Source organism: Peromyscus californicus, unplaced genomic scaffold (assembly GCF_007827085.1).
Source record: "Peromyscus californicus insignis strain IS unplaced genomic scaffold, ASM782708v3 Scaffold_21__1_contigs__length_65335640, whole genome shotgun sequence".
In the NCBI taxonomy this organism is placed as follows: Eukaryota; Metazoa; Chordata; class Mammalia; order Rodentia; family Cricetidae; genus Peromyscus; species Peromyscus californicus.
The window spans coordinates 16,050,584-16,069,573 of NW_026294514.1; the positions used below are offsets into that span (position 1 = coordinate 16,050,584).

The 18,990-nt window shown below is 40.2% G+C and overlaps 1 protein-coding gene across 1 annotated transcript in view; it reads left to right on the top strand.

Annotated features, from left to right (window-relative positions):
• Positions 1 to 18,990, top strand: part of Pard3b (par-3 family cell polarity regulator beta) — a 986,690-nt gene that overhangs the window by 765,592 nt on the left and 202,108 nt on the right. Inside the window, exon 19 of the mRNA XM_052749631.1 lies at positions 17,190 to 17,300. Coding sequence (XP_052605591.1) covers positions 17,190 to 17,300 — 111 coding nt within the window. The remainder of the gene's footprint in view (positions 1 to 17,189; positions 17,301 to 18,990) is intronic.

An 18,990-nucleotide genomic window follows, 5' to 3' on the forward strand; every position in this document is an offset into this window, starting at 1 on the left:
AATAGTTGTCTATGAATTCTGAGAAAATTGTGCTTAAGATAACAAAGTTAATTACTATGCACATGTGTTAATACATTGATACTTAGATATACAATGTTTGCAAACTAGGATCCTACAGACTGAATTTGGGTCACACATCATTTACATTTGGGCCACAGACTATTATTTTCAAAGAAAATCTGAACAAAATTTAAAAATTAAACCATTCTATAAAAGTAGATCAATTTCCCACATTTTTGAGGCTGGTGGAAATAACTGGCTCATGTTAATCTCAAAAACTTGCTTGAATTTCTACCACACTTACACATTTTCTAAAAAGTCCTTCGAAAACTCTAGATTTTTCAGTTCTCCTTAACGTGAAATTTGGAATAATGTCCTGCCTTTCTTGTCTTTCACCTGTGAAAATGTTACTACTAGCCCACATGTGTTCAACAAAGCTGGCATTGAGGTGTTTTTCTGGGGCAAATGATGGATTTATGCTGCTTTGCCCACATATTCTTGGCAAGTGCCCTTTTGACCACTGGCATGCATTTGTAAAACTGTCTGGGTCTGGGAATAGAGGCTGCGGTTATGGAGTCAGTCCAAGTTAACTGGTCCACACAAGGGAGTCAACCCATGACCTTGACCCCATTACCACAGTGTTCTACCCAGTTGAGCTAAATAATCGAGGGATTGTTTCTTGGCGACCTGATCTGATCAGATGGCATATAATAAGGGTCTGCCTGCAGACACGGGTGAGATGTCAGTAAAATGAGAGTTTAAGATAATGGAAAGTTATCAGACTCTCCTATTAGTTACCGTGCTAGAGTTGGCCCAGTAGGCACTAAATTGGACTTTGTCATTATCACTGTGTCTATTTCTGTGCAGTTGGAGCTTTAAAAAAAGATACTTTTTTTTTTGGTAGAAAAGTGTTCCTTTTCAAGGTTTCAGAATTTCAGTTTAATAATTGATGGCATATGTACAAACAGTTGTGAAACAAAGCTGAGAAAGGGGTTGTTGGGCTGAATCAGGGAATTCATGTCTTTGTTTGGTCCCAAATATCAGTGTGCCCCAAGATGGGTCTCTTGACTCTTTGAGCTTTCGGAGGAATTAGCTAAACATACTATCAAAGATCCCTGCAGCCATGGGAGATTTTTTTTTTTTTAACTCCACAAAATTTTGAAACACTGGAAACATTTTTGCACACAAATCTCTTATTCCTAAAATTTCCAGTGGAATATTGTCACGGAGGCAGGTAATTAAATAAACATGATTTCAAAAGCATCTGTTAAAAAATTTATTTTTGAGGGGATTGGAGAAATAGCTCAGCAGTTAAGAGTCCTGGCTGCTCTTGCAGAGGACCTCAGTTTGGTTCTTGGAAGACACACGATGGCTCATAACAGTCTGTAACTCCAGTTCCAGCAGATCTGACACCCTCTTCTGGACTCAATAGGTACCAGTGATGCACATGGTGCCCAGACATACATGCAGGCAAAACACTCACATTCATAAAATCAAACAAATAAATCAATTTAAAATGATTTTTATATATATTGGTGCCTACATAAAATCAATATAATAGGTATATTTTATACAGAAACCCAATATAGATCCAATACATATGTGCATGATAGCCATACTTTTATATGTTGCATGCTGAGTTCTCAATGGCATTTTATATTTTGAATTGCTTATGAAATACCTTAAACTTTTTGCCTTCTTATAAAATAGTCATTGTTTTAGATAGATTGGTGATTCCTTTTGGAGTTATTGCTCATGTATCTCCTGATTTGGGCTTCATGACTGTGGGCCATTTGGAGCTACCTCTCCTCTTGTTAACCTGATAAATTTAGATGAAACACATTTGCTCAGAATTCCACTGCCATGCTGTACATTTTGCTGGTTCTTTCTCTGTTCCTTTTTCCCTAATACACTCAAATCTTACTTTTACAGAACTGAGATAATGGTTGGATTTATTGTTCTTTTACCCAAAATGACTCTTCCATCACTGGATTGACTGGGTTAGTAAGCATCCAGAGCTCAGTAGGACAGGTCCTAGACAGAGGTAGGATCGGTGTAAAATGAATGACACCAGCTTAGTCACACTTGAAAAAAAAATATTGGCTTGGCTTTCCAAATAACCTTCCAAAATGAAAAGCACAAATACCGTGGGCTCCTACAGAATCAAATATGACTAATGTTTGTGAAAAAGATTAGCTATTGGAAGTCGCTTCGATATTAGGTAGTGAAGTTTAGAAAGTCTACAAACAGGGGAAACCAGAAGCATTAAATCCAAAGTCAAATAATACAGGTTGCAGATGCTCTGCTTGACAGTTGTCATTCAAGCCCTCCTCTGAGTGACCCTGCCAGTGTGTTCTGCACCAGCCGTGAAGAGCCATTCAGAAACATAGGCTAACAGAGTATAAAATACTCAACCATGTGCATAAACACATAGGTGGGCAAAAAGGTGTACTTCTTACTATCATCCCTTTATATGATAAGCTTACAAATAGATCTGATATTTTAAAAATAACCCCAGAGGTAAAGGATTTAAGTGGTGAAAAGTAACTCACATTTTAAAAAGATATGCTGTAACCCATTAGGGATGTTTCACTCTAGGCTCGCACCTCTGGTTTACTTAATTACATGGTTTATTGGACTGGGCATTTCATTACAAATGTGTGCCATCTCGACCACAGCTTTCTTTTGTCATTTCCTGAGCACACAGGCAGCCATTTTGTATTGTCGAACAACATCAGGCATCTGCAGGAATTATTCATCTGTGGTATTGAAGAAAGGAAAAATTAGCCATCTCTACAGGAAGGGGAGGGACAAGAAAACACACTTACAAAGCAGAATAGCAGTTTCACAGTCTAGTGGACAAGCAAATAGAAGCCTGATGCTTGGGACAGACTATAAATCAATCTCGGATTCCGTTGGCCGAATTGTAAATCATCACCGTGCTAAGCCACTAAAGCATTTCCAGGCGAAAGCAGGCTTTTGTGATTGTGCATTATTTGCGATTCTCCGTGAAGTACCGGTGATTGCAGAACTTAGTCAGAAATGAGTGGTCATTGTTGCCTAGTCCTTGGTATAGATTCTTTAGTGATGATATACGGGTAGGGAGCAGAATTATATCCATTCTTATGAAATTAGAATCCCTTAGGAAATCTATTCCTACGGGAAATTGTTGTCCTGGGCCCTCTGGACAAAGGGAAACATTATTGATCTCTTGATGGGCCTTTAATTGTTGTCATTCTGGGCCACACTCCTTTAGCCTGGGATCTGGAGAATGCCCACAATTCTTATTGTGCATATTAATGAATGGAAAGTAACTCTGTTTGGAATATTCAGTCACTCTTCATATCTTACTCATAGATACCAAATCTCTAAGCTCACAGAGTAACTATGGAAATTATGGAAATGGAGGTTTTTTTCAATGGAGAGGAGCTAGAGAGATGGCTCAGTAGTTAAGGGCACTGGCGTTCTTCCAGAGGTCCTGAGTTCAATTCCAAGCACCCGCATGGTGTTTCACAACCATCTGTAACTCTAGTTCCAGGGGGCTCTGACACTGTCTTCTGACCTCCATGGGATGGTTTGCATGTGGTACACAGACATACATGCAGGTGAAACACTTACACACATAAAATTAAACTTTAAAAATGAATGGAGAATCCTGCAGGCAACAGGTCTGACCTGCTTCCTGAGACTTATGTCACTTTGAACCCAGAAAAGTCAAAATAACATGGAGAATTTCATTCAGAAATTCCAAATATAAATAGTTTTTTTTCTCTTAGTTAAGTCACCATCAAAAATCAATTACATTTTTTGACTTAATGGTAAAGTACTTATAAAATATAAGAATGGATATTAATTAACTTAAAATCATAATCCCTTGCTTTATGAACTGTTAGGGCTTTTTAAAAATTACTCCTTTCTACCAGAAATCCCTTTTCTGTAAAAGAGGACAGACAGGGGTGGTTTGATTTGGTATTTTGATAAGGACAGTGTGAAATCTAAAGACAGAAATGCTAGACAAACTAGAGAGCATGGTACCTACCTCATGCCATACATGTTTATTTGAAACCTAAGTTTAAGGAGACAATAATCGCCAAAATCAGAAACCAAAGGTATATGTGTGAGACAGGGTTGTGAGTTATTTCTATAGATGTGTCTTTTACATTAATCCTCTTTAATGGCGGCTTTGGTCTTAAATTCAGGCTACAATTTGACCTACTGTTTCCGAAAAGGGGGCATTTGATGAACATGGAAGCACTGGTCACCATGAGCTCAAGCTTTCGGTGACTGGGTTGCTGCCATTGCACCAAGAGAGCCAGGTAGTCATCGCTTCTGTGAAGGAAGCAGCGACTTCACTCCTTCGGTCTTGCTGCGGCTGAAGACGTGGTTGCTGTGACTAGCTTGCTGTTATGCCTCAATTAAGTTGGGCAGTGAATTGTGGATTCTGTGGATATCCTTGGCACTGGAAGCTTTATGATGGGTTGTGTTAGGAGGAGACCTTTGACCCTTGTTTTTTAAATAAAGAATGTAAAGAAAGGACATAGCTATGATCTTCCCTGATAGCCTAACCCTACCTTTCACTATGCATGCATTACTAAGGATGAGAGTAAAAACTATATTTAACTACTTTGTTTATATTCCCTGCACCTCCTGGAGGACCTGGCAAAAAAAAGTTCTCCTTGAGAGCTTGTTGAATGAAACTAACAGAAACATATGAAAAACCAGCCCTGTTCCTGGAATAGCTTATGTGTGAATGATGGTTGAAATAGTCCCTACTTTGTATATGGTGGTTCAGATCAGCAAGAACCTTTCTCATCTCCACACACTTCCTCCCTGAATCCACTCTCCATCCAGTCTCGATTAAAGATAAATATACCCACACAAGCTTGTTTTGGTCAGCAAAGTGCCATGGCCCCCATCAAAGTACTAATTAGGAGTTCTAGTGAACGGCAATCTCTCAGAAAATGGCCCAAATAATTCTACCATATTCAAAATCGCCTTTTCTTCTCAGGAAAAAAAATATTTTAAACCAATGTTAAGGAGAGCTTCCACCTTTTAAGAAAAGTTTCAAACTTAGTATCTCTTATTAGAAACCAGTATAATCGCTCTTTGCTATTGTCTGGGGCTCTCACCAGCTCTACCATGCATTAATTACTTAGCTCCTTTTGTATTTATACAATAAATGTGAGACAAAAAAACCCACATAATTTTAGGAGTTTTTTTACGGCACAATGGAAAAGTTTCCCACCTCCAGGATGGGGAGGGAAATCTGAAATATTCTCATTGTCTTTTCAAGGAAAGTTTTATATACTAAAAGGAAGAGGAATATGAAAATCCCTGTATGCCACATGCAGGTTTAGAATATACAGAACGTTAGATGAGCAAGCTAGAGTTAACACTCTGTGTCCTTAATTTTAAACTTCAGATAAATATGATTTCAGCTTTCATCCTACATGGACTAATTCTTTGTCACTCAACTAATTAATTCCATATGCTAGAGAAAAGATGCTAATTTGAGCATCAAAGTGATAATTTTTTTTGTTTAATCAGAGTTATAAAGACAAGTTTTGCTCCCATTAGACTGGATCTGGAGCTCCATCATTATTCTTGCTTAGTGCATATGAATGCCAAAGAAAATCTACCCTGCTTCTCTTAGCTTCTGAAGAGGGAGTGATAGCATTCAGAATTCCCTTTAAAATGGTTCTTTTCACGGTCATTGTCAGTGAACACACTCATATGAGTCGCCTTTTTCAAATTGTCCATTTGCTCTTTACTCCTAAGTTAGAGACTGTCATCTTTTCTTTCTGACAAGGGACCATGGGCAAATTATATGCATGTTATCCTGCTATTGGTCTTTTGGTTGTTTTTACATTTGATATAATGCTTGTGGATAAAGGAAACCCCCAGCTTCTACATAGTCCTCCCTCCCGGAATTTCGGTTCTTTAACAAGAGTTAGGCTTTTGCTTCCCAGGCAGTTGGCTGAACTGAGCTGACCCCACAGGCCTGTGCCTGGCAACTTCATTGTCCTTTCCGTCTGCAGGATGAACCTCTGGTCAGAGTGCACTGTGCTTGAACAGGCTGGGCCTGGGAAGGGTGGGAACCGCTGGCAGCTGACAGAGAGAGGTTACGAATCAGGTAGAATTTGCTCTCAAAACAGGCTTTCTTTCCTGAGTTTTGGGTTGGCCAAAGGAAGTAGAGAAAATGGAAGGAAGGAGAAAGAAAGAGCGTAGCTGCACACAGGAGAAGAGAATATTTACTGTTGATTGACATCTGACTTCCTGCCACATGACATGTTGTGTCTACTTCCTCAACCAGTCTTCAGAGAAGCCCAGAGATCCAGTTAAAAATGATGAGAAGGAAGAAGCACACATACACGCCACCACTTTCAAATAAGTAAACATTTAATAAAAAGAAAAGCCTTTGTAACTATTAAGAGGACATTAAAATGCAAAAAAGATCTATTTCTTTAATGCATTTCTTTAATGTTAAATGTATTTCCCAGAAATCCTAAGTGTTCAGTCTGAGTCACCAAGGCTCCTGCCTACCATGTCTTGAAACCAGTGAGAGTGTACGAGAGCAATTAATCAAAGTTCGCTGTGCTCCTGAAGAGTGTTTTCTTCTGGAAAGTACAGAGAGAGAACAACTTCCACCCAGGGTGGCAGTGACAGCTAGTACACTTTCAGTCCCTCTGTGGATCTGAAAATCAGACCTTATTAGTGTCTTTATCTTGCTCACTCATTGATGCTTATTTTCATTTAATTCTAATTTCTGGCCTCCTCATTATAAATCTCTTTTTCCTTTTATTTAACCTCTAAGTGCTAAGTTAATAACCTCAGAGTCCACTTTGCATTTGTTACAAAAATGATGAGCAAAAGGATCTAGCTTGTGGCTGACGAATGCTCTCCCTGGTTCCCAGGAACCAGCCTCTCCTGGGCTCTGCTTGTATTTGTTTTCAGGAAATTTGGTTATTGTGATATGTGTTTGCTTTGCTTCCCGAACCCTTTAGGATTTTCTTTAATGCATTTGGTGTTTCCAAACCCATCGCCTTTCCTAGCCCCTCAAACTGGGGAAAGCAAATTAGCTCAAGGGTTCCCAGCAGCTGGATTTAGCAGAGGCATGGCCTGAGCCTCTGCCCTGCAGCTGTCTCGTCCACTTAAGCAGCAATCCTACCATAGTGAAAGACCGCCCTGTTTTTTAAGCCTAAAAATAAACAGCAACATATTTGGAATCTGGAGATTCCCTGCTCCGGAAAGAAAGGTTGCTGTGAAGTTCTCCCTTCCTCCTACCTCCATTCAGCAGCCACACCCCAAGAGTGAATGACTCCTCCGAAAAAAGTAGATGCTTAAGGTTGGGGGTGTGATGTAGCCTTAAGGGTGGAAGTAAACATATTCATGGGATTAAAAACGTTTGTTGTTTTAACACAACTCTTAGAAACTTAAACTTACCTAGAGGGATGTCTAAACAACATCCCCAGAATTAACGTTTTAATTTCTAGCTGACCTACTATCTTAAGATTAAGAAGAGAGATCTGTGTGCATGCCTCTCTCTCTCTCTCTCTCTCTCTCTCTCTCTCTCTCTCTCTCTCTCTCTCTCTCTCTCTCTCTCTCTCTCTCTGTGTGTGTGTGTGTGTGTGTGTGTGTGTGTGTGTGTGTGTGTGTGAGTGTTCATGAATGCATGTGAGCATGGGTACGTCTCCCAGGAATCCTCCTGTCTCTTCCTCCCTAATGCTGAGATTACAGGCATGCTCCACCATACCTACCTGGCTGTCCATGTAGGTATTGGGGATCCAAACTCAGGTCCTTGTGCTTGAATGATAAACACTTCACTAACTGAGGCCCTTCTCCAACCCCAGAAAGATTTAAACATTGTTTTGTTTTCTATAGCTATTAAAGTATCAACTCAGTCAGCTTTTACTTGTGTAGACATCCTAGAAAACCAACCCCTACCTATTTTTACATGCCATAAACTGGATGTATAGATCTTAACCATAATCTTCATGTTCTGAAAAGCATTATGGGATTATTTCACCTTCCTTAAGTGTCATAGGAATTAGTAATATACCTTAGACTGATTTTCATTGCTATACACAAAATACTCAAGACTAGGTAATTTCTAAAGAAATAAAGTGTATTTAGATTACAGTTTTGGAGATGGAAAGGCATGTCAATGGCATTCACTTAGCCTTGTACTGAGTCAAATCATGGCAGGAAAGGACAAATGAGAAGTGTGTGATTGTGAGGAGAAAGAGCAGAGACGGATCCTCCTCTGTGCCAATCTATTCTCACAAATACTTTATTCAATCCTATGAGACCCATCTTACTCTCAAGAGACCTAACCTAGTAACCCAGACTCTTAAAAAGAAGACACTACTCTGTTTGTGAGATGGTATCCCAGTGACCTACCTACCTTGCACTAGGCATACTACCTCTGAAAGTTCCCATCAACTCTCAACACTAACACAGTGAGAACTGAGTTCCAGTGTCTGAATCTTTGTGGAACAAACCATGTCCAGTCCATAACACCATCACAGTGGTATCTAAGGAAGGCCCAAATAAAATCCCAATATTTTCTTTTTAATCAAGATTGTCTTGTAACAAAAAAAAATGAATCCATTCATTATTCTTTCCATAATATTAACATTAAAGTGGGTACCTCCTAGGTAGCCAAAACAATAGGGATGGGGGAATAATTGGTCAATTTTCACTGAATTTTTATCAGATTCATTAACTGTCCAGTACAATGGGAACTGTGTGATCTAAATGAGCTAAGACCTTTGTGACATAAATTTTCAAGAGAAGCAATAGCTGGAGAGCACAAAGCCATATGAGATTATAATACATGGGAGTTTTCATCAGCATATGCATATGCTAATGTAGAGCCCATTTTGGAATAAATCAAACAACAGAAACCTTTTATGGGTGGATTTCAGAATAGACCATGGAAATAGTAGTCAAAGGCCTGTGAACTTCTCTGCCCCCATCCTTAGCTTGAGTTTTTTCAAACTGTATAATTTATAAAATGATGAGGAAATATCATGCATAGTTTATAAAACAGCTAGTTATGGGGTAGTGGAACCATTATCCAATGACTGTGAAAACATAATGACTGTTAAGTTTGTGTGTTTTAACATCTGACATTGATCCATGAGTTTCTGATTTTAATATCATGGACACCCAGCTTCTGTAACCTTTCCTAATGCATCATTGGTGCCCATAGATATCTCCTGATTGCAGCAGGAGAAATAGATACTTTCTGGCTTCCTTTGGACTCATAATTTCATCTGATTTAGGACAAGAGTGTCTGAACATTGTTCTTGCCTAACTTTTCCAGTCCTTCCGAAGGCATCATTTAGTAGTGCCAACATGGATTGTATGCTCAGTGGAGGCAGAAGACAATAACGACATAAACTACCCAATGAGATCTAGGTGAAAAAGTACAGAGAGAGCTTGACAGATTAACACATGAATTAAATGAGAGAGGAGACATGGAAAATACCAGGACGAGGGCCACACCCACTGTGAACATAATCCATTCTTCTCAGAACAGAGTCTGGGAAGAGTTTGAAAATCTCCGTTATCTAGAAGACACGAGAAAGAACTAGAAACAGAGATAACTACCAAAAATTCACATTAAAATCTCTCACCCTACAGGAAACAAGGCACTTGGGGTTGTTGAATTAGTTGTGTTAAGAAAGGGTAGCTATATACCTGACAGTTGATATTGGTTGATAGGTTCACCCCCTTTGCAAAGTTGAAGGCATGTCCAATCTGTGACCCATGGACCACATACAGACCAGGATAGCTACAAAGGAAACCCAACCCACTGACAGCACCATGCCACAGTGTTAAAGGTTGGACCCTCCGGGGTGTGATGTATTCTGGGTGCTCATTCATGAATGGATGAGTGGGTGTGTGGTTGTAGCATTACCAATTTCTATTTTGCCACATGTGTTTTTGGAGGTTCCCTACCCAGGCAAAATAGCAGCATTAGTTAGATCTAGTCCTGGTGATTTCCTATGAGTCTCTGAGGTTTGCCTCTCCCTCATGTAAGTTTACCCTTGATTATTTAAACTTCACCAAGAATTTATATTTTTTAGGCTAGAAATCCATTTCTCTCATACATATTATTTCATATTAACTGATAAATTGTTTACGACCACCTCTGCCTGCCCGTTCTTAACTCTGAGCAGATCAATTTCTTCTCCAACTGCTACTTTTTGAGGCTCCTTCCTCCCTTCGAGGCCTCGTCTTTCCAGGGCAGCTGTCTGTTTCTGTTGTCTCCACTTACCAAGAACTTCCATTCTCCAGCACCAATGCTCACAAAAGCATTGTGCACAATGGAGAAAATGTGAGCATGCCCAAACGGCCACTGACGGTTGAGTGGACGAATCAAATATGGCATGCGAGTATTATTTGACCTTCATTTCTTTTTTAAGTACTTGTGTGACATTAATTTATTGGTGTGTGTGTGTGTGTGTGTGTGTGTGTGTGTGTGTGTGTGTGTGTGTAAGTGTGTGGCACCTATATATGTGTAAGTCAGGGCAAATCATGTGAGTCCCAGGGATTGAACTCAGGTTGTCAAACTTTGTGGCAAGAACCTCTACCAGCGGAGCTGTCTTGCCAGCATGATGGGGCATTTAAAAGGCATGGGATACTCTTGCATTCTGCAACACCGGTGAGCCTTGAGGAACTTATGTGAACGGCAATAAGACAGACATAAAAGTACAATTATAATATGATCCTGCTTCTATGTAATACCTAAAATTGAGTCATGTTTATAGAAACAGAATGCATTACCACCAACTGGAAGAGAGAATGGAGCATTGCCCTTCTTGAGTAGAGAGTTTCACTTTGAATAGTGGAAAATTGTAGGGAGGTCGGCGGGGATAGTGGCACGACAAATTGATGGTGCTTGGTGGCACTGAACTGTGTATTTAAGAACAGATGAGGTGAGACATCACATTTTGTCAAAAGAAAAGAAAGAAAGAAAGAAAGAAAGAAAGAAAGAAAGAAAGAAAGAAAGAAAGAAAGAAAGAAAGGAAAACCAGTAAAGAAAAAACCTATTCTCTTCTTTCTTCCATCTCCAACTTGCTCTTCCTCTGTTTCTTTTGATTGTTTTGTATGTGTTTTGTTTTGTATTTCTCCTTATAGGCAAGCCAAGTTTCCCTAGTATATATCCAATTGAAAACTCCTTCCTCAACATCCTCCTCCACCTCACGCTCCCACCCTGCCATCTCAGCTTCTTGAGATCTCTGGAGAGGCTCTCAATGGCATAGCCTGCTGCCTCACTCTGGTATCTTGCCCACATGGCCTGTGCTTGCAACTTTCCACTGTACCTTGCCCAGACTGGGAACTCTTATTGGACTCCACCTCATTGGACTGCTAAATAACATTTCCATCTGTTGACCACGCTGTCCCAAGCAGTCATCTCAGATACTGCAAACATACTTTCTTGATAGTCTTCCTTTGTCTGTTTTTTTTTAACTCTTTCATCTGTCTCCTTTGTAAAACCTTTAGATGCAATAGTTCCTCAGACTTAGTACTAGGGATGTTTGCTTAGGCTTCTTAAAAGTGTTCCAAAGTCATGTTTAGGGCTAGCAATATGGCTCACCAGGTAAAGTGCTTGCCACTAAGCCTGATGACCTGAGTTTAATCCCAAGATCCTGTGTGGTGGAAAGAGAGAATCAGCTCTCACACATTGTCTTCTCCTCTCTGCATGCACACTATGCATGTACACACTACACATAAATATGTGCACACACACACACACACACACACATAAATTTTAAAAAATAAATAAAGACAAAATAAAATCATGTTTAAACTTGAAATTTTACTCTCTCTCCATTGGCTCACAAGTTCCAAATCATTGTCTTCTCTCAGTGGCCATTTTTCTAGCCAAGCCATGGGCCTCCTATGACTCTCCACAGTCATCCCAAAGCAGCCTAATTCTTTTGCCTATTTTGCTGTTTTCTTGCTGCTTTTTGCTTCATCAACCACCATGGTCTTTTGAAAATACCCCTCACACTCTATCACTTCTGCTCAAAAGGATGTGGCTACTCCTGTTTCCCCTCCACAGCCCCTTTAAATCCTCCATTTATGATTAATTATTATTAGTTATTAATGAATGCCCTCCTCTGGCTCCAATGCTCCACCCCAGGCTCCTCTCCGACCTTCAGCCCTTGCTTGTCTACCCACATCTCATAGAAGTGGCTCTCAGCTTCAGCCACCCTTTTCACTGACTGAAAGATACCATGCCTTCCCCACCTCACAGTCTCTGTGTGCTCCTTCCATCCCATACAAAGATTCCCACCTCTTCTCTTGCTAAACCTCCTAAATAGACTGTCTTAGTTAGGGTTTCTATTGCTGTGAAGAGACACCATGACCACAGCAACTCTTATAAAGGAAAATATTTAATTGTGGTGGCTTACAGTTTCAGAGGTTTAGTCCATTACCATCATGGCAGGAAGCAAGGCAGCATTCAGGCAGACATGATGCTGGAGAAGTAGCTGAGAGTTCTTACATCTTGACTTGCAGACAACAGAGAGTAGTCTAAGATACTGGGCGTGGCTTGAACATATATGAGACCTTAAAGCCCGCCTCCACAGTGATACACTTCCTCCAACAAGACCACACCTACTCCAACAGGCCACACCTCCTAATAGTGCCACTCCCTTTGGGCACCATTTTCTTTGTATATTCTCAGATAAACAACGTTTCTGTGCCTAGTACGTTCTAGTTGATGGAGGCCCTACCATCATCTCTCTTAGCATCCTTCTTAACACCTTTCTCAACTTGCGATTATCCAGTTATGCTTACTTGAGGACTGTCTTCTCCCTGAGAACGTATGCTCCATGTGGTTGGTAGATAGTTTTGTATCTCAACCTGATATGAACTTATATCAAATGTTTATAATATGTCTGACACACAGTAGGTGCCTAATAAATACTTCTTAAAGGGATAAGTGAAGGAGGGAGAAAAGGGAGAAGGAAGAAAAAGAGGAAGGGAGAGGGGGCAAGGAGAAAGGAAGAAAGGGAGGAGACAGAAGTTTCCCACAAAGCTGTTCCATGTAACCTCTAGAGAAATGAACAGGGTCAGGTGTTTGAAGCAAACTTATTCATGAAAATGTAAATTTGCACAAAGAATATGTTGAAAGGTGATTTTTCCACTTTACCAAAAGATCCATCATGGGATTCTTTAAACAGACTACCTAGGTACATGTAAAATAAAATGTTATTGATTGAAACCACATGTGTGCTCAGAATTTCTCAGCAAAGTATCTTTTATATAAAGCCAGGCTAACCTATAAGCAATTTCCTTAAGGCACCTAGCCCAGAATCACCAACTCTCACATTTCTAAGGCAACAAATAGAGAGGCCTGGAATGCAGGGGCTGTGCCGAACCTCTAGCATGCAAAGCAGTGATCATGGCCAGCCTCGTGACTTCTCTCACGAAAATAGTTAATGGGGAAATGAACATCCCAAACTCTCTTTTCTGTGTCTTGGGTAAGCATGGATGCTGTGAAATGACCTCCCGGAGAGATGCTACGAAAAGGAAATAGCAAATTGATGCTTTCCTCCTTGCCGCTCAAACCCTGCTGTTCCCTCTGCCATTGAAGAAAAAGTCATCTGACTACAAAGCTGGAAAAAGAAATCAGTGTGATCATAGAACACACCTCTCCTCCGTGGGCTTGTGTTTCTTCACTTTTTTAAGGCAGGGCCCTTTTCATGATCATTATACCCTAGTTTTGTTCCCAAACCACCCAGATTCTGTGAAACAATGTGATCTGTAACCTTCAAGAGAATTTTTGTAGATATTTCTGCATTTCTTATTGGGTAGAGAACTTAAATAGAATGGACTTCAAATGAAATATTTATAATAGTTGTGGAACTGGCTGATTTAATGAGGAGTTCTTGATAAAAAAGAAAATACTTTGCAGAAGTTAAAACTAACAGTCAAACATATTTCGTTGTGGTGGGAGCCAAGCAAGCTACTTTTGAACTGCAGCTCGAGTGAAATAGTTTAGATACCAAAGGAAAACTATGCCTGGGGTGTGGTGAGAACCATGAAGGTAAACAGGGACTAGGTTTCTTTTACCTTTCAAGCACAAGGCTGCTTTTATCTCAGAAAAATCCAAAACCTCCAAATTTTTAATAAAATACAGGACATGGGTAGAGGGGAGCAGGCTTATAGTTTTGGCAACACTCTGCTCCCATCAACTTTCCAAGGCATCCTCTCTATCCTGGCTCTCCAAATGTTTGAAATTTGCTATCCAAACATTATTATATTCAATGGCATCTTGGGAGAAGAATTCTTTATCTAAGTGATGTGCGAAGGTGCTAAGTTCTCCTATGAATATATTTAGAGTAAGAATGATTCCCTAAGCCTCTTCTGAGCACAGCCTAGGAAGCTACAGAATCTATTCATGGAAATCTTATTTAGATATCTCCCGCTCTGTAGGTTATAGCGAGGTCTTGACTATATCAGCAAATCTGAATTATATTTGAAAGTTGACATTCTTATACTTTTGTCTGCATTTTCTCTTGGTTTTGTAGCTGCTCCTATAAATGATGCCAGGTCATATCTTCAGTGAGGAAGAGGAATTGATTCAGAAGTGGAAGCAGGGTAGAAAGAGAGGAGGGATGAGGTGCAGAGAAAAAGAGACAGTGGAGTGCTGAGCCCAGACTGGGACATCTGTATGACACCCCCTCCATAAGGCCCAAGGAACACTGTGGAAGAGGTCCAGAAAGAGTGGAACAGTCACAGGTTGGAGAGGACTGGAGTGAGACATCATCTTCTGGTCATGACAGGACCACTGAACTCATGAACTCACAGCAGTTGTGGTTGCCTGAATAAGACCTCAATAGGAGTAAAACAATCAATATTCTAGTATGAAGGTGTAGCCAGAAGTTTTCCTGTGTCCCGCCTGGCCTGCAGTCAGGACAAAGTTCTCTCACCTGCTGGTCCTGCAGCCTGCAGATCCAAATAAACACAGAGAGGCTTATACTATTTTTAAACTATGGCCATGGCAGGCTTCTTGTTATCTAGCTCTTATATCTTAAATTAATCCATTTCCACAAATCTATACTTTTCCATGTGGCTTGTGACTTACTGGTACTTTTACACCTTGCTTTTCCTAGCGGCGGCTAGTAGCATCTCCTCTTTTCTCTCTTTCTTCTTCATCTCTATCTAGTTAGAATGTCCTGCCTAACCTTATTCTGCCTCACCATTAGCCAAACAACTTTATTTATCAACCAGTCAGAGCAACACATATTCACAGCATACAGAACAACATCACCAATCATGAAGGGAAAAGTGAGGTTGTGAGCCCCCACCCCTAACTGAGGCCCTGAACCTATGGACAGTTGATGGATTCTAGGGAAGACAGTTTTCCACTCTCCAAGGGATAGCCACACACACACAGGAGTATATGAACAGCACAAATTAGTTCCAATGAGTTATAAAAAAGCAAATAAATAAAGCATGAAGCTGAGCAGTAGGTAGGTGGGGGAACTTGAAAGTGTTAGAGGGATGAGTTGGGAGTGAATATGATCAAAGTACATTATATAAAATACAAAATATTTTATATATGGACATAGGACCTTGGAGCTAACTAATGAAACTAAGGCTGACAGTTGACCAATGTCCCAGGAAAGACTCAACATAGCAAGAAAATTGTAATAGATGATAAGGGTGAATTATGGGAGTTTATGAGAACAGACTGGTTAACTGAAACTGTAAGTTGAAAAGTAGGAAGAAGGGTCAAGCCTGGGAGGCATTTCTGTGGCCTGCGCCATGCTGGTGGCAGGCTTAGCTGAGCCATGAGCCTCCCGGGTGCGATGCTCAGAGTTGCCATTTGTTAGCAACCTCTTCCATGGCTGAAATATAACCCAAAGAGGAATTCTAAAGGAAACGTAAACAAGAGCTCATTCAGTGAATTTTTTAAAAAAAATTGTGATTCTATTTGGAGACAATATATGACCATCTTCAAATTTTATATCACATCTTCACATAAAGAGATTCTAATTTCTGTCACAAGGGAAGGGGAAGAGAACTAGCTAAGCACAGCTAATTTGTAAGAACTCCCAGCTGGCAAATAGGTGGGTAGGTGGATGGATGGGCAGACAGATGGATGAATGGATGGATGGATGGACAGATGGATGGATGGATGGATGGATGGATGGATGGATGGATGGATGGATGGATAGATGGATGGATAGATGGATGGACAGATGGACAAGCCAACAGACAGATAATATATTTGGAGCTAACACAAAAAGTTAAAATTTGCTATTCAATAAAAAAGGAATAAATATTTAAAGATAAAAAGATTTAAGAAGAATCTGCCTACACTGAAGAATGTGCACCATGGATGGACTTTCCTTTGATCATTTCATTCATGTGGACTGTCACACTATGTCCTAGTAAGAGTTCAGCCACAGCCTTCTTTCACTTCAGCTGTGCAGTGTCATTTTCCTACACATGCTGAGGAAATGTGATGTTTTTGTAAAGTAGCACAGTTGCTGTTATGTGCAGTTAGCTACAGATGTGACAATGTGCTAATCACACTAACCTAAAGCAACTTGGGAACTGGGGGCTGTATTGTAGAGTAAATGTGACCTGGAAGAAAGAGAACAGCATGCAGTGTAGATGAGTTCTAATCCCAGGCCTGGACAGAACCAGTAGGAAGTGTGTGTCAATGTTCAGAACCCTCCCCCACCCCACCCCCTTTCCCCCAGAGCTTTTGAGCCTTCCCTGATAAAAGGAAAGCATTCAACTGAGTATTCAGTAAGGTCCCTTGTTACCTGTAATTACATAATCTCATTTATTTTTCCTTAAAATGGCAATGGACTGAAGTTCTGGAGGGTCTCATTAGAAAATTGTTCAGCTTTTAGTTACATATGAATGGTAATCATTCTGTGTTTTAATTCTTCATTGATTAATAGTCAGAATTGTTCACCTTTAATCACATAACACTATGCTTGATACAAAAATATGTGAAAGAGGGGAGAGAGAAAAAAATTCAGCAACTGTTATTTTCCTGCTTTTGTAATCTTATTTTACTTCTGTTTCATGCTACTGTTCTTGTGTTGTTTAGAATAAAGAATTATAGCTGAATGAGCTCATGGCATTCATATCTTACATTTGCCAAAGAGAAAGTATGAGTTATGAACTTTGTCCTTCCATTCTAGATTCGGAAAGAAGAAAGATGATAAGGTGGGAAAGGTGGAGCAGAAAGGTACCCAGAAGCCCGGGCACCAGGGAGAAGAAGAGCTGGATAAAATGAAAGAAGAGAGGGAAAGGTAAACAAATACTCAGAGCCTTCCCTTGTGGACTACGGAATCTGTGTTTAAGTTCGTAACTCCCAGTAACCAACAGGAGAGATTTTACTTTAAGAAGCCTAGCAGAGGGCTGGTACCTTCCTGACAAAGTGACCCGCCTTCCCAGGGAATCTTTATCATATTTATAAGAAGAAATCACAGCTGTGCTTTCATTTTATCAGTCCCATAGTCCCATACTATGCTGCTCCCAGTTCTGATTCCAGCAGTGCATATTTTCCCATGACTTAAAGAATGATTTTCTTTCCCTGCTAATCCAAAGGTCATTTTGATATTGATGTTTAGAACTCTCCAGTTCCCCCAGTCTGTTCCTCATTTTTGACAGCCTGCTGTATACCCTTCTTAATTATATTCTGCTAACTCCATTTGGGTCATGTAATTGGAGAAGTACATGTCCCCCTGTCCTCCATTTTTCAAAAGCTACTGTCTTTTATTAGGCTATCAGCAAGCTGAAAAGTATGCTGTCCATCTGTTAAAGGGCCTGTTTCATACTCAGCAGTAATGGTAGTTTGTGAGGGCCGAATTCTCCTATTTGAGGAACATTGTGTTCCATTTGGACAAGAGGTCCTTCACACATCTTTGATGTTAACTCTAGCACTTCTCCCAAGTAGATGTGTAAATATCTGACTTTAAAACATGCACCTGAATATTCATACAGCTCCTGCAAATTCTTTGCCTTCCTAACAAAATAAAGCTCAGAGAAAGACTAAGATGAGGCAGAGCTGGATCTAATCATACATATTTGTTTGTGATTTCTCAGAGGAAGTCCAATGTATCCAGTTTTTCAATTGCTCATTAGCTAAGTTTATCCTTATGGTTTTTAAGAGTCCATTCTTATATTTCACCAATGTAGTGTATGTACTAAGAGAACCACATCTATTCACTGCGTTTTCTAGCACACAGTAGTCTGAAGTATCTCCTATTAACCTTTAACCCCATCTTGCAGTCAGTTCCCATTGAGAAGACTGACTTTACCAATAAGAGGGAGGGGGAGAAGCTATTTAGTCCTTTCTCATTCTTGAGAAGTTGATAAGCTCTGGTTCCAGGGTCACCAGAGCAGTTAAAAGGAAATCAAGTGCTCTGCATTGTTGTTGACTATCCACCTGACAGAGCTACCCTAGAGACAAGAAAGGTACTCCCCATCATAGCCCAGGATTCTGTAATCCTGGAATGTCAATGTAATGCAGGCACGGATTCTCAACACATGCACTAGCAGAGACATGGTGCTGGGAGCCCACATCATACATATGTGCTGCTCCCCTGACTTCATTTATTGAGACTGTGTCCCATGCCTCATCTTCAGGAATCTGAGCTGTTTGCTAGAATGCAGACTGGACATTTTTTGCAGTTCATTGCTTGCTTGAGATGAGGGTAAAATCTCCCAGTAGCGAGTGGACTGTGTGCCAGCTAGAAAATTGATAACTCATAAAATCAGGTGGGCTGTCTTTAAGCAAGACTTCATTTCCTTTCTAGTTCTACCTTTAGGAAGTAGGCACCTGAGGGAGTTTTGTTCTTAAAAGCAAAGCTGTAAATTTGCCTCAGCCGACTGTATAGGCTTCAGGACCAATATTCTTAAAATATGTCTGGTGAAAATATTGAAAGAACTGTACTATTAGCCTGCACTTAAGCCACCTCTCACACATGAATACATAAA